We start from the raw sequence: 16,210 nt of genomic DNA, 5'->3' as shown, positions 1-16,210 counted from the left end.
ATCTATTAAGTAATTAATCCATCATTAGCACATGTTCAATGTAGCATCACATTGTCAAATCATGAACTAATTAGGCCTAATAGATTCGTCTCGCAAATTAATCTCCATCTATGCAATTGGTTTTGTAATTAATCTATGTTTAATACTCTAATTATCTAAATATTTGACGTGACAGGAATTTTAAGAGTGACTAAAGAAAAAAACACCCCAGAACACATCCATCGGAAGCCGGAACATGTCTAGGTTCAACGAACCTTTTGCAACAGATTGCGCATGCATGCTTCGCTCAACAGAGTACAATCTTTAGTAGTAGGTAGCTTGAGGAATTTTCATGTAATAAAGCTACTTTGCATGACAATGAAAATGCTTCTAAATATGTATTCAACGGTACTCCCTCCACTTCAAAATGTAGATCGTTTTGAATTTTATAGATACACAGATTTTGCTATGTATCTTATAAATGCATATTAAAATCTACATATTTAGAAAATATGTATTTCCTTCATCCTAAATTATAGGTTGTTTTAGCATTTCTACGACTAGATATATATTATATTTAAATCTATAGTAAAAATTATGAATTAAAAATGCTAAAAACGATTTATAATTTAGGAGGGGAGTACCGAAAAGCAAACTTGTAAAAGCGGAAGTCAGGCCTCGTGCACTCAGCAAAGCGCAAAGTCCACATAGCGCCGTTGCTCCCCCTCACAGCCTCACCGCACGTCCGCACCGCGCCGTCTACCTCCTCCTCGCGTTTCGTTCCTTCTTCGGATCGCTCCCGTGCCCGACGCCCCGACCCCCCCCGCCGCGGCGATGGCGTCCGGGGGCAGCAGCAAGCAGAGGAGCGAAGAGGAGTGGCGCGCCATCCTCTCCCCCGAGCAGTTCCGCATCCTCCGCCAAAAGGGCACCGAGTCAGTACTCGCACCCCCCCCCCCCCCCCTCCCTCCATCCAGCTTCCTCCGTCCTCATCGTCTATCACCACGGGCCATGCGCGCTCGTGATACTCCACGCTTCGTTTTGTGACTGTCATGTTGTGAATTGATCTGTGCCTGGGCGTCCTGCATATCTTTCGTTCCCCTTTTCTTCTCGGGGGATTCGATGCTTGTGCGATTCGTATCTCCGATGTCTGATTCCAGCGAACGTCGTCTTAGGGTGTTGGGGGCCATGGCCGCCGATTGGTTGAGAACTTGAGATCGTAGAGTTTTGAGCCGCCGGGTGGGGATTCTAGCTCCTTGTTGGATTTTCATCTTGACTGCTCAAAAAGTCAAAAGTTGGGTTTTGTTTCTGTAAGACAAGTTCTGGAAGGTGACTTATATAAGATATAAAAGGGATAGAGCTAGAGAAAACGAAGCCAATTTGTTAATCTAACTGCAGGCTTGCCACTTGGTTTGATATCCTGAAAGTTTGGCCCACCATTCCTAATTTCTTACCATGTGGCTTACCGTACATAGCTGAGTTTTCTGGTTTAGGGAAAGACAAATAATTTTGTTCTGTCCAAAGAAAAACATAGAAACAGTAAACATGATGCCAATAAATTTGCGCACTTTCTCCCTTAAGACAAAGCAACATCTCGTTAGTGTGTGCATATGCACATGGTTTATAGCGGTGAAGATAACTATTTGCCTTTGCCCTTTTCTCTTGGTGATGGATGAAATAACTTATAAGAACTTGAGCAGTTCTAGTGGTCAGGCTAATATAAGTATGATTCAGAAAGAGTGTGTAAGATTTCTGTTGCCAAAAATATCTTTGTTGGAAGTAAGATTCTGCTCATCTGCTCTACAATCTTATAACAGGTTTTACAATCTTTCTTGCAGCCACCGGGTTCAAGTAATTCTTATTCTGCGATTAGTAGTGATATGCAGAGTATACTAGTAACTCGAAAATTATCCTTTAGTGTCAAAAGAAAGGACAGAAAATCCAATTCATCCTACAAATTAAATAGGATCTACTAGTACTATAAATCATCTAAACTTGTAACTGAAAATTAGCAGGCGACCTAGTGTTCACATACCGATTTAAAGAGGAAAAGTGTCTTATATTTCTACCATTGTCACTAGAGTCTAGGTCTCATGCTTTTTGGGTCTCATTTGGGCAGACCAGGATCCTGACCCATCCACATGTAAATTAGTTGAAACTAAACATGTGAGTCGTATCTAAACAGGGCCTTGTTAGTGTGGGAGCTAGTCTTCAGTAGTCCATTATCATGCCCAATCATGTGAATGTCCTCCTAACTAAGATGGCTGCCTTTCATGGAACTTGTTGCATGGGAAGTTAAAAGTTTACACTGTCTTCAGTTTTCCTGCTTAGTAGCGTTGGATTACAGTCTATTATAATTGTCAAATCTGTGTGCTAGTCAGACATAAACCGAAAAAATTCTTGTGGGTTATATCATTTCATTTATTTATCGCACATTACTACCTTTAAACATTAAGGATTAAGTTTGCATTACCTTTAAATGCTTATGCATATTTTGCTAGTTACTATTGTAAATCAGTACCCAAGTAGTTGACTTGTTGAATTAGTTTTTAATACTTTATCACGCTCTTCAGAATATGACAGGGGTGGATCTAGGATTAATGTAAAGGGGTGCTAAGATACTTGTGACTAGACCAATTCATACTTGATGGGATAAACATGTGCTAATTTTAAGAGTAGATGACTAACTGTGCAGCAAACCTTGCAGATCGGCCACAGGAGTTAGAGGAACATATTAAATCTACATTGCTAAAAAAATGACCTCAGCATACCAAACCATCTGTTCCAGCTTATATTCTGTTGGCTTGGTTCAGAAGAATAATATCATGTTTGTCACTTGATGTGAAAATGATTATCTGAAAGTGATCCCAGCATAATAATTAACGAAGCATCTGTCGTCAAGCTAAGCGCACATTCATGTTCAGGTTACCTGGAACAGGAGAGTACAACAAATTTAAAGCTGACGGGGTTTATAACTGTGCTGGCTGCGGAACCCCACTGTACAAGTCCGACACCAAATTCGACTCAGGCTGCGGCTGGCCAGCTTTCTTTGAAGGACTTCCAGGAGCCATAAACCGAACAGTATGTCTCGATCTCCGTTTGCTGACTGTCTCACATGCCCCTTTTCCATTCTGATTGACATATATGCTGATCACTTATATTTCATCGTTTTAGCCCGATCCTGATGGTCGGAGGGTGGAGATCACTTGTGCAGCCTGCGGCGGGCATCTGGGCCATGTATTCAAGGGAGAAGGCTTCAAGACACCCACGGATGAGCGCCACTGCGTGAACAGTGTCTCGATCAAGTTCACTCCTGCCTCCTAAATCATCTTCCCCGGATGGAAACTCGCATGTCTCTGGACCTTTGAGAATGAAGCACTACAAAACGACGAATAAGATTTGTATTCAGCATGTACGTTTACGTGTCTCCCGTTACTTTGGCCGTGAGCTGAATCTGTTGTCACAATTAGTTATTACTGCTAGCGATCTGCCATTTACACAAGCTGTTATAATATTCTGTCGTGTCAGAATGTAAAATCTCATCAAGTGCTTTATCGAGGCCATATTTAGTTCACTCCAAAATCCTAACTTTGGCATTATGCAAAAAGAAGATTTCCCATCATCAAACTTGCGGTATATGCATAGAGTACTGAATGTAGACGAAATCAAAAAATTAATTGCACAGTTTTGCTGTACTTTGCGAGACGAATCTTTTGAGCCTAATTAGTCAATATTTGGACAATAATTTACAAATACAAACGAAATGCTACAGTGACACCCTGAAGTTGGGCAGCCCGAATCTTGTTACAAAATGCTGCGCCGATCGGATAGGTGTTATCATTACTTACCCGGCAGATGAACCATACTCTGAAACAAAGTCTGAGGGCTCCTCCTTTTGAACAGAATGACCAGCTGCCAAAAACTTACATCCACAGTCGGTAGCAGGGCTTGGCTTCCCCAACGCCATTATTGTCTAAAGTTGAAGCCTTCATGTTAAGTCCCAGTCATGTCGCCGGCTCTGTCGTGGCCTATGCTGCGCCGCCAACTCTCGGTGGTTGTACTTGCCCACGATTTGTAGTGGAAGTGATAGGTCCAGTTTTGCTTCATATGATGCAAGCTTTGCTGAATGCTGAGAGCGATACATGTGGTTTTTATTTATGGGAGTTCGTCGGAAGATGCTCTTCCTTGCGCGCCCATTTACTGTTTAGTTTTTTTTTTCAGCTGAAAACTGCTAGCTTAGTCCCTAAACCAAATTATACATTATTATATTACTGCTAAAATATCATCGTTATCGTACTAATCGTTGGTCGCTACTTGTTCTCCCGGTGAGATGCCTTTGTGAACATTGGGCTCTGTTCCCGGTCGCATAATCCAAAACCCAAACTCACTCTGCGACACACAACAATGGGCTATAAGAACTTAAGTCGCACGGGAATCCAGATTCTCCGATCCCTACCACCAGCGCTTATCTTAACCAACACATGCACGCAGAGAAAAGACACTTTGCCTGACTGCAACCACACCCGTACCCATCAGTATTATATATACCATCACTCCAGACGATGCACCCCATCTCGACGCAAAACGCATCACGTTCCGACTTCCGATCCACCACCACCCTACACGTCCCGATGGAGCTACTACTACCGCCATGGGCCTCCTCCTCCTCCTCCTCCTCCCTCGGCGCCGTGCTGGCCGCCGCGCTCCTCCTCGTCACCGTCCTCTGCCGCAGGCGCAGCTCCACCACCCGCAGTCGCAAGTACAACCTCCCGCCGGGCCCCCGGCCGTGGCCGGTGATCGGCAACCTGAACCTGATCGGCTCGCTCCCGCACCGCTCTATCCACGAACTCTCGGCGCGGCACGGCCCGCTCATGTCCCTCCGCTTTGGCTCCGTCCCCGTCGTCGTCGGCGCCTCCGTGGACGCCGCCAGGTTCATCCTCAAGACCCACGACGTCGCCTTCATCGACCGCCCCAAGATGGCCTCCGGGAGGTACACCGCCTACAACTTCTCCGACATCGTCTGGTCCCCCTACGGCGCGTACTGGCGCCAGGCGCGCAAGCTCTGGCAGACCAAGCTCTTCAGCGCCAGGCAGCTCCGGTCGCAGGAGCACGTCCGCCTCGAGGAGGTGCGCGACCTGCTCCGCGGCCTGCACGGGCTCGCCGAGGGGCGCGTGGCGGTGGCGCTCAAGGAGCACCTGCTCATGCTGAACCTGAACGTGATCTCGCGCATGGCGCTGGGGAGGAAGTACGTAGGCGAGGGCACCGCGGGGTCCCCGGTCTCGCCGGCCGAGTTCAGGTGGATGGTCGACGAGCTGTTCGTCCTCAACGGCGTGTTCAGCATCGGGGACTTCATCCCGTGGCTTAACTGCCTGGACCTGCAGGGGTACATCGCCAGGATGAAGAGGCTCGGCAAGATGTTCGACCGGTTCCTGGAGCACGTGGTGGACGAGCACAACGAGCGGCGGCGGCGGGAGGGCGAGGGGTTCGTCGCCAAAGACATGGTGGACCTGCTGCTGGAGCTCGCTGACGACCCCAGCCTCGAGGTCCCGATCGAGCGGGATGGCGTCAAGGGATTCGCTCTGGTAACACAGGCTACTAGTGCACCCCATGCATGAGTCAAATTTAAGTTGAACGATTTACACGTCAATAGCCTAATACACTTAACAACATGTTGCACTGGTGGTGCTAACCAATTACATAGGTTAACTAGTCATCAACTCGTGCTCCCGCATTCTGCACGGACTAACAATTTTGCGCGACATAAGCAATAGTCAAAATTATTTAAATTGTGACTCTCACTCGTTTGTTCAATACTCTAACACAAATCCTTTATCCAGCTGTGATATATTTTAACTGGTAATTACTTTATTTTTTAATACACGTTTGAAGCTTTTTTTTTTTTGCTTTGGATGGCACCTACATATGCTCTTGATATATATTTAAGTTTAATCAAACCTTTAGTTCAAGCTATGTATTTAACATGAAAATTGGTATTATCATAGCTTCCTCCATACATTTGTAAATTATCTATATGGTAACACACATCATGCATATATAGTATTTTCTATATTAACAGTGATAGAAATAGAAATAGGCCGAGCTTAGTTTATTTTAAAATAGAAATAGGCAATTTAGAATCACATATTTTTAATAATGACAGATGAGGTAATTTAGTTTCAGGTTTAGGACTTACCTTAGGTTATTTCTATTTATGTAACTATTGGTAATCAAAATTAAATTTTAGATTATTTTAAGTAATTTTTATAATGGTATAGGTGGATAATTTTTAAGAAGATTACGATGTTACTTTATTTTTTTAATAATGATAGAGTAGATAAATTAGATATAGATTTAGGGTTTACTTCAGACTATTTTGAGAATGGCAAAGGTGGATAATTTTTTTAGAAAACATTATAAATCCAACGGCTACAATGATTAGAGCCCAACGTTCAAGCTACCCAATGGGCAAAAAGATTTGGAGGGGACCAGTAGACTGATTTTTGGCAAAAAAAAGAAATTTAACCAAATTTTGACTGAAATTTGAAAGGCCGAACAAAATCCAACTGAAAAATGACCGTATGACCATTTACCGGTCACCACCGTAGGACCAATCTTTGCTGCAGTGATTTTCGGCCGAAATTCTGAACTCTGTTAGAGCAATGTTGAGGCTCCAAATTATCTCTAATGAGTAGTAAGATTCAGACATACTTGTGGTTTGGACATCATAAGGCAATTACACAACTTTTTTTCTCTACGTATGCTAGGACTGTTGTTTCCCGTGAAATAAAAATCATATAGCTAAGCAGCTGATGCCGGTAGCTTGTGTGGTATGTCAGTCAGAATATTTCACAAAAGTTTATAACAACCAGCAGTTTCAGTTCCTCACCATTTTAGTTGGCCTCAGTTTAAATTCTTTAAGAATTTTCCTGCGGAAAAAATTCTTTAAAATTTGCACACGGTTTTGAAAAAGGGAGACATGACCAACCGGTGTAGTACCTACTGTACACTATGTGAAAGAGTCAAACCATCCAATGGACAGGGAGAATTCAACCATCAAACGCGGCTAATCAGCCTGACGGCTACTTCCACTACCGATCGGTCCTGTCTTCTTAACATCATCAACAATTTTTCGAAAGCTATAATGCTCCACTATGAGCGAGTGATAATTTTTCGAAAGCTTTTGTGGATAAAAGAAAAGTAGGAAATAATACATGCATTGGTACGGCCCCACAATATTGGTTCAACACTTGGCAAATTGATCAACGTGGCCGTTGTCCTACGCACTAATTTTCCTTCGTGCTCCGATCCGAGCATTTGACACGGGTAAACAATGGACACGTATGCAGGACCTCATCGCCGGCGGCACGGACACATCGGCGGTGGCCACCGAGTGGGCGATGTCGGAGCTCCTGCGGAACCCGGAGGTCATGGCCAAGGCCACCGAGGAGCTCGACAGCGTCGTCGGCCACGGCCGCCTCCTCGTCACGGAGGAGGACATCCCGAAGCTCCCGTACCTGGAGGCCGTCGTGAAGGAGACCTTCCGCCTGCACCCTGTGACGCCCCTGCTGGCCCCGCGGCTGTCCCGCGAGGACGCGTCGTCCACGGGCGGCGGCGGCGGCGGCGGCTACGACATCCCGGCGGGCACGCTCGTGTTCGTCAACATATGGACCATCGGCCGCGACCCCGCCGTGTGGGGCCGCGCGGCGGAGGAGTTCCGGCCGGAGCGGTTCGTCGGGAGCAGCGTGGACGTGAAGGGGCAGGACCTCGAGCTGCTGCCGTTCGGGTCCGGCCGCCGGATGTGCCCGGGGTACACCCTCGGGCTCAAGATGGTGCAGCTGACGCTGGCGAACCTGCTGCACGCGTTCGCGTGGAGGCTCCCCGACGGCGTGGCGGCGGAGGAGCTGAGCATGGAGGAAAAGTTCGGGCTGGCCGTCCCGCGCAAGGTCCCGCTCGAGGCCGTCGCCGAGCCCAGGCTCCCGGCGCACCTCTACGCGACTGCGCCGTGATCGCCGTGATGCATGGTGGAAGACTGGCAAGTCTGTCTGGCTGCATCCTAATACATCTGCCTATGAATGAGACATGCATGATGCATGTGCTTGCGACGGCAATAAAGAAGATTCTGCCTCCTATACCTCTACGCGACTGATGGGCCGTGATGCATGGTCGAAGACTGGCAAGTCTGTCTGGCTGCCTCCTACATCTGCGTATATATGAATAAGACATGCATGATGCATTTGCTTGTGACGGGCAATAAAGAAGATTCTGTTTATGTTGTTTCTTTGTGTTTTATCATTGATTGTGTGTGTGTATCTCTGGAGTTTTACTTTTTGAACTCGACTGTCTGAACCATACATATTACAAATGCAAGCTGAGACTTATTATTAAGCAAATTATATATGACTGAGCTGAAATAGACAGTTGTAAACACCAAAAATGGAAGCAAGAGAGACATCAACATCCAATTCAACGTGGGCAAACAATACTATTCCCTCCGTTCCAAATTGTATCTAAGTGCATAACAATCTTACTATTACTAATTGGAGGTTTCTTTTGAAGCCTCTAGGTCATGCCACCTAGGATCTTAGGTGGACACTCTAGAAAAAAAGAGAAATCCTAGAAATTCTCACAAAAAAGCAAAACATCTAGCCGTCAATCGGTAGACTCAAATCATCGTAGCCATTGATTGGATATATTATGTTTTCTAAAAAATTACCCACCTATATCATTATAAAAATAGCCTAAAATAACCCTCTAAATCTATATCTAAATTACCCACCTCTGCCATTATATAAATAAACTGAAGTAGCCCCTAATCTTCATCAAAATTACCCACTTCTGCCATTATAAAAATAATTTAAAATAACCCCCTTTGCAACAAAATTGCCCACCACTAATACTTAAAAAATAATTTAAAGTAACCCCTTAAATTTGCAGCTATATTACTAACATATGCCATTGTTAAAAATAATATGAAGTAACCTTAAATTTGAATCTAAATCACCTTAATTAAAAATACACACCAATATACGATTCTAAATCATCTATTTCTTACACTATTGGTATATGATATAATACTTAAGGTATATACACATGGTGTGTATGTTACCATTTATAAAGATATAGGCAAAGTGATGAGAATATAGATTTCTATGTTAAAATTATAGCTTAAACTTAAGGTATATTAAACAAATTCAAGCGCATACTTGCGATGCAAAATGAAAAGTTAAAAATTATAAATATGGATGGAAACGTTAGAACTAAATATAACACAATCGGATGAAGATAATAAGTATATATGTATTGTGTTCGAATTTTAACAAATAAGAAGTAGCTCAAGGTAATAGTTTTATAGCAATGTGATCTCATTTTTGTCCATTGAAGACTCCATATTAGTTTTCACGAGACACGATAGAAAAAAAGACAAATCCTAGAAATTCTCACAAAAATCAGAAACATCAAACATCAATCCTATAAACTCTAATAATCATAGCTATTGGTCTATTATATTTTCTAAAAAAATTATCCACCAATATCATTATGAAAATATTCTAAAATAAACCTAAATCTATATCTAAATTATCGAGCCCTACCATTATAAAAAATAATCTAAAGTAACCCCGTAGTCTTCATCCAATTTACTCATGCATATTATTATAATAAAGTATAACTTAAAGTATCATTCTAAATTTGTATCTAAGTTACCCGTGCGTGTTATTATTAAAAGTAACATCAAGTAAACACCTAAATTTTAATCTAATTATCTTCATGTGCATCATATAGAAATGTCCAATAGTAAACTAATATATGATTCTAAATTACCTATTTATGTTATTGTTGATATAGAAATACTAATTTAAGGTACACGCGTGATGGGTGTCACCATGTAGATCATTTATACATGTATTTGAGGAAATGATGAAAAATATTAATTTTTATGCTAAACACGATGTATGGAGGTGCGATACAAAATGAAAAAAAAGTGTGAATGTAGATGAAAAGTGTATAGAGTAAGTACTAATTAAAAAATCAATCACAACTAGACAAAGATACATACACATCTATATAAATATTATGTTGAAGTATTGAAAAAATGAGAGAGTAGTAGGTAAACAATTTTGATTATTAGCTAGAAGTTTGATTTCTAAATAATTTTTAAATACAAAAGATTTAAAAATATTATCCTGTGCAGGAGCATGGGTTGATGGACTTGTACACTATATCTATGTGCATAACAACACTATATCTAAGTGCATAACAAAAACTATGCACCTAGAAAAGCCAAAACGACCTACAATTTGGAATGGAGGGAGTACATTCTTATCTCCTTTTATATTATGGGGTTGCTATTGAATATGCAGAACAATACACACAATTATTTGGATGCACCATTGGCACTGCACCATTCAAATACCTCAGTATGCCCATGATACATAGAAGGCTTAGAAACAGTGATTGGAAGATGGTGGAAGACAGATTTGAGAAGAAACTGAACACTTGATTTTTTTTTTGCAAGGGGACAATGATTAGGAGAAGTATAGGTTCAGCAGATGGGATGGGATAGTTTGCCAACCAAAGGACTAAGGCAGACGGGGTATTACCAATCTTGTGGTCAAGAATATATGTCTCCTTAGCAAATGGATTTATAGGCTACTTAACGAGGATGGGGTTTGGCAACAATTACTTGGAAACAAATATTTTAGTGGTAAATCAGCATTGACACAAGTACGAGGTAAATCAGGAAATTCTCACATCTGGACTGATCTTATAAAAGTAAAGGATGAATTCTCTAAATGGGGTCCTTCAAATCAAGGATATGGTTGTCTCTTGAAATTATTAGCCTATGCAGGAATATGGATTGCCAGACTAGCTAGTTCGACTAACATGGACATACTCTCGTGGCTGGACTGTATCGAGAGGGATGTGGGTGTAGTCCTGTCTCAAGTCTAAACATGTTTTTCTATGAACCAAGGAGAAATATAGGTGGCGCACCTTGAGAAAAGCATGGAAAACCGGCTTGAAGTACGGACAACTAGTTCCACTTGATGGATACCCTGGCCTGGATAAGTCCGCACCACTGAACAGATGTCTTGATAGACATTTGCTGACTTTCTTGTATTTCTGTTTCATGGATATTTAGGTTTATCATCTGCATGTATCTACGGGTTACTTCCATTTCAATGATTTAGTCAGATCATGATGGCAGGAGGGGTAGATATCACATGTTCAACTTGTGGGCGCATTTGGGCCTTGTGCTCGAGGGAGAACAGCAAGCTAGGCGCGCCCAGTGTTATAGGCAAAATTCAGTATATTTTAATTTTCAAATGTTCGGTTTAAAACATGATGATGTGTAACTTGATTGACAACAGTAAACATGTTTATATTTAATATGCAATAAAACAAGAACAAAGCTAAGAACCAGAGAGATTCAGGATGTACTCATTTTGCAACTTCACATACGGGTACACTCAAAGTCACCTGTTAAGTTGGTTAGAGTCTTTCTCAATTTTCCACATTGGATTATCCACTTTTAACTTCCTAGCATAAATTGTAGGCCTTGTAATTTAACCGATTTAATTAGATATAAAATGGACCTAACCAAATGAAATCCAACATGATGACCAGCACAGCTGAGAAGTACTTCAATCAAATTTGCTCGGTTGCTCCTGACTCTTGAATCATCTTCTATCGTTATTTGAATCCTTTTTATTTGGATCTATTTGTATTATATACCTAGGTCTTAGTGTCTACTATACACATGTATTTATTTGATCTTCATCAAATACTTCATCTAATAGATGTTATTCTTCCTTTTATCTCAAGTCTTCTTTCTTTCCTCCGACGTCACCTTTAGATAGAGTTATTCAGCCGATATATAGATGCTCTTAAAGTGGGCCTTGGCATGCCCTCTCACCACCCTACTCTCCTTGTCACATCTGCAGGGGGATCCAACTGCTAGAGCTACCGCCGCTCCTCATTCCACCAATAACCATTTGAGCAAGTTCAGCAGTCTCAACCCTTTCCACCACCTTGACTGACATCGCCCCGCCTACCAACCGTTATGCTGGCCTTACTTCCCTAGTTGATCGAGCGTGGCTTTGCTATTTTCTTTTCAGGTTTCATTTTATATATTTGTTTCCTTATTCCACGTACTTTGTGACCCGTATCAGTTAATCCAATAGTTTACATTTTCATTTTTTTTTTCTTGTGTTTGAATGTGATCTGATGCATATATTCAATACTCCAACAGTCATGATGTGAACCTGATTCAACAAAATGTGGTGGCCTCATTGCACATTTTAAGAATGCAGCAGCCTAGTATTGTTTGTGAGGCCCATTCCAACAATTTGCATTAATGATTGCATTATTGACCTATTTTGAAACATGTGTCTTATTTTGCTGCATTAGTTGCTGACAATATACCACGGTGCAAAAGGTATCTACAAATGCCCATTCGAGAAAAGAAACGCCTGCAGTTGCAGAAATACACCAAAATGCATATCCGTCGCTGCCCCTCTCGCTGTCTCGCATGCAACCTCCACAGTCCACACCCTGCCGATCAACCGGCTTGCGCCACGTTAGGCACTGCCGTCGGTTCGAATTTTGAGCGATCTCCGTTCCCAGCTGCCGTGTAATCCACTGCAATCTCACTAGAGAGGGACGGACAAGGATCGGCACCGACACCAGTGGCCATAATCAACGCACACACACGTCGAGATAACACCACTCTGATCTGTATATAGTGCTCACACTAGTTCGTTCATCGCCCATCACTTCACTTGAGAAGGTAAAAAAAACACCTCCATCCTACCTACCTCCTAATGGAGCTTTCACCGTCGCCGGCCTCATTCCTCGCCGTCGTGCTCGCCGCCGCTCTGTTCCTCGTGGCCATTCTCCGCCAGCGCCGCCCCACGCGCAAGTACAACCTCCCACCGGGCCCCCGGCCGTGGCCGGTGATCGGCAACCTGAACCTGATCGGCCCGCTCCCGCACCACTCCATCCACGACCTCTCGGCGCGGTACGGCCCGCTCATGTCCCTCCGGTTCGGCTCCTCCCCCGTCGTCGTCGGCTCGTCGGTCGAGACGGCCAGGTTCTTCCTCAAGACCCACGACCTGGCGTTCATCGACCGTCCCAGGACGGCGGCCGGCAAGCACACCACCTACAACTACTCCGGCCTCTTCTGGTCGCCCCACGGCGCGTACTGGCGCCAGGGGCGCAGGCTCTGGCAGGCCGAGCTCTTCAACGCGAGGCGGCTCGCGTCGCTCGAGCACGTCCGCGGCGAGGAGGTGCGCTCGATGCTCAACGATCTGCGCGCCTCCGCGGCGGCGGCGGCGGCCGGCGGGCAGCACGCGGCGGTGGCGCTCAGGGAGCACCTCTACATGGTGAACCTCAACGTGATCTCGCGCATGGTGCTGGGAAGGAAGTACGTCGTCGACGGGGCCGGCTCGCCGGTGACACCGGAGGAGTTCAGGCGGATGATCGACGAGCACTTCTCACTCAACGGCGCGCTCAACGTCGGGGACATGATCCCGTGGCTCAGCTGGCTGGACCCGCAGGGGTACGTCAGGAGGATGAAGAGGTCGGCCAAGATGTTCGACCGGTTCCTGGAGTACGTCCTGGACGAGCACAACGAGCGGCGGCGGCGAGAGGGCAAGGAGTTCATCGCCACGGACATGGTGGACGTGCTTCTCGAGCTCGCCGACGACCCCAATCTCGAGGTCCCGATCGGGAGGGATGGTGTCAAGGGATTCACTCTAGTAAGTGTTGTCATTTGACTCCACGCGTGATGGTGTCAAGGGATTCACTGAACTACGCATGCAGGACCTCATCGGCGGCGGCACGGATACGTCGTCGGTGACCGTCGAGTGGGCCATGTCTGAGATCCTCAGGAGCCCCGAGGTCCTTGCCAAGGCCAGCGAGGAGCTGGAGCGTGTGATCGGCCGCGACCGCCTTGTGGCAGAGCAAGACATCCCAAACCTCCCGTACATGGAGGCCATCGTGAAGGAGACCATGCGCCTGCATCCCGTTGCTCCACTTATGTCGCCGCGGCTGTCCCGGGAGGACGTGTCCATGGGCCGCTACGACATCCCGGCGGGCACGCGCGTCCTCATCAACGTCTGGGCCATCGGCCGTGACCCGGCAGTGTGGGAAGCCCCCATGGAGTTCCGGCCGGAGCGGTTCGTCGGGAGCGGCGTGGACGTGAAAGGGCAGGACTTCGAGCTCCTGCCGTTCGGGTCCGGCCGCCGGATGTGCCCCGGCATCGGCCTCGGCCTCAGGATGGTGCACATGATCCTGGCCAACCTGCTGCACGCCTTCGCTTGGAGGCTCCCCGGCGGCGCGGCGGCGGCGGAGGAGCTGAGCATGGAGGAAACGTTCTCGCTCACCGTGCCCCGCAGGGTCCCGCTCGAGGCCGTCGCCGAGCCCAAGCTCCCGGACCACCTCTATGCCGTGCCGTGAAGCATGCATATCGATCTGCCTCCGTGCGCGCGTACGAAATGCATATGATGCCTGTGCTTTGTACCGACAATAAGGACGAGAGACTTTTGTCACACATCCATGCTCGATCCGTCTCTATTGTTGTTCTGTGCTTGTCTCCTAGTTTCACTCTATAACTCAAATTTAATGTACCCTATATTATTAATTAAATAAAAAAAGATTGTTAGTGTTCGAGAGATGTTTGGAGCTGAGTTCTCAAGTACGGCACATGACCTTCTCAGTTCTCAACGGCAATTTGCCGTACGTGACTTCATCAAGGATCTGCTCGACAGCCTCTCGGAAGTGCCCATAGGTTCCAGCTAAAACACTAAACCCAAGGTGCCTCATCGCAAACGACATTACACGAACGGAAGCTCACCAAAACCATGAAAAAAAGAGTGTCGTGATGGGGTACGGTAAAATTGGACGAAATCGATGAACGGCGTCCATTGCTTAACAGCGTTACTGTTTCTTCTGAGTAAAGATGACGCATGTAAGGGATGAAGTTAGATTTGCAATTGTACCGAAAGAATAGGCTAAATTTGAATGACGCAGAATGGATCACTTCAATTTTCAATGATATACTCAGAATTTTCTCCATATTTAATCTTCGCAACCAGACATGCATATGTATGGTCCAGTCGTTACCACGTTTATCCTAATAATGCCCATTTCATTTCGCTTGTGTTGTGGGGCGTCAGATAATAAATCCAAACTTGAAATCAAAATCAGTCGCGAGAGTGACTTACGTGGACAGGCCACCCGCCATCGAACTTTATACTAGTACTCACTTGTCCCTTCACAGGCAAAAATGTCTCCCTCGGACGTTCCATGGAGCTACCACCAGCGGTCCCCTTCGTTGCCGTCGTGCTCGCCACCGTGCTCTTTCTTGTAACCATTCTCCGCCGCTGGAACCACCCCAAGCTCAAGCACAACCTACCGCCGGGCCCTCGGCCATGGCCGGTGATCGGCAACCTCAACCTGATCGGCGCGCTCCCGCACCGCTCCATCCACGAGCTCTCCAAGCAGTATGGCCCGTTGATGTCCCTCCGGCTCGGCTCCTTCCCCGTCGTCGTTGGCTCGTCGGTTGATGCCGCCCGGTTCATCCTCAAGACCCACGACCTGGCGTTCATCGACCGCCCGAGGATGGCGTCCGGCCGGTACACCGGCTGCAACTACTCCGACGTGCTGTGGGCGCCCTACGGCGCCTACTGGCGCCAGGCGCGCAGGCTGTGGAAGACCGAGATACTGAGCGCGAGGCGGCTCAGGTCGCACGAGCACGTCCGCGACGAGGAGGTCCGCGCCATGCTGCGCGACCTCTACGGGCACGGGCCGGAGGCGCCGGCGTCAGCGGCGGCGGGGCGCGCTGTGGTGCTCTTGGATCACCTTTTCATGGCGAACCTCAACGCGATCTCGCGCATGGTGCTGGGAAAGAAGTACGTCGTCCATGGCGGTACAGGGTCGTCGGCGGCGGCGACGACGCCGGAGGAGTTCAAGTGGATGATCGACGAGTTCTTCTTCCTCAGCGGCGCGCTCAACGTCGGGGACATGATCCCGTGGCTAGGCTGGCTGGACCCGCAGATCAAGAGGATTAAGAGGCTGGGAAGGAAGTTCGATCGGTTCCTGGAGCAAGTGCTGGACGAGCACAACGAGCGCCGGCGGCGAGAGGGCGAGGAGTTTGCCGCCATGGACATGGTGGACTTGCTGCTGGAGCTCGCTGATGACCCAAACCTGGGAGGTTCCGATCGAGCGGGATGGTGTT

The 16,210-nt window shown here is 46.3% G+C and overlaps 3 protein-coding genes and 1 pseudogene across 3 annotated transcripts; all 4 read left to right on the top strand.

The window, feature by feature from the left end:
- The first annotated feature begins 660 nt into the window (after nucleotides 1–660).
- LOC101766630 (peptide methionine sulfoxide reductase B5) lies at nucleotides 661–3,550 on the top strand. Its single transcript, XM_004984249.3, has 3 exons — nucleotides 661–911; nucleotides 2,901–3,057; nucleotides 3,151–3,550. Exons 1-3 carry the CDS (start codon nucleotides 814–816, stop codon nucleotides 3,298–3,300), a joined length of 405 nt encoding a protein of 134 aa, XP_004984306.1. The 5' UTR covers nucleotides 661–813; the 3' UTR covers nucleotides 3,301–3,550.
- A 1,012-nt stretch (nucleotides 3,551–4,562) lies between these two features.
- LOC101766222 (cytochrome P450 71A1) lies at nucleotides 4,563–8,350 on the top strand. Its single transcript, XM_004984248.2, has 2 exons — nucleotides 4,563–5,558; nucleotides 7,323–8,350. The coding sequence occupies exons 1-2, from the start codon at nucleotides 4,608–4,610 to the stop codon at nucleotides 7,980–7,982; spliced, it is 1,611 nt and encodes a 536-aa protein (XP_004984305.1). The 5' UTR covers nucleotides 4,563–4,607; the 3' UTR covers nucleotides 7,983–8,350.
- Nucleotides 8,351–12,717: 4,367 nt separating this feature from the next.
- LOC101765803 (cytochrome P450 71A1) lies at nucleotides 12,718–14,645 on the top strand. Its single transcript, XM_004984247.4, has 2 exons — nucleotides 12,718–13,730; nucleotides 13,795–14,645. Exons 1-2 carry the CDS (start codon nucleotides 12,795–12,797, stop codon nucleotides 14,428–14,430), a joined length of 1,572 nt encoding a protein of 523 aa, XP_004984304.1. The 5' UTR covers nucleotides 12,718–12,794; the 3' UTR covers nucleotides 14,431–14,645.
- A 624-nt stretch (nucleotides 14,646–15,269) lies between these two features.
- Nucleotides 15,270–16,210, top strand: part of LOC101765399 — a 3,921-nt pseudogene continuing 2,980 nt past the window's right edge.

This window comes from Setaria italica, chromosome IX, assembly GCF_000263155.2.
Source record: "Setaria italica strain Yugu1 chromosome IX, Setaria_italica_v2.0, whole genome shotgun sequence".
In the NCBI taxonomy this organism is placed as follows: Eukaryota; Viridiplantae; Streptophyta; class Magnoliopsida; order Poales; family Poaceae; genus Setaria; species Setaria italica.
The sequence above is the reverse complement of the archived record's forward strand: the minus strand, read 5'-3'. Positions and strand labels throughout refer to the sequence as shown.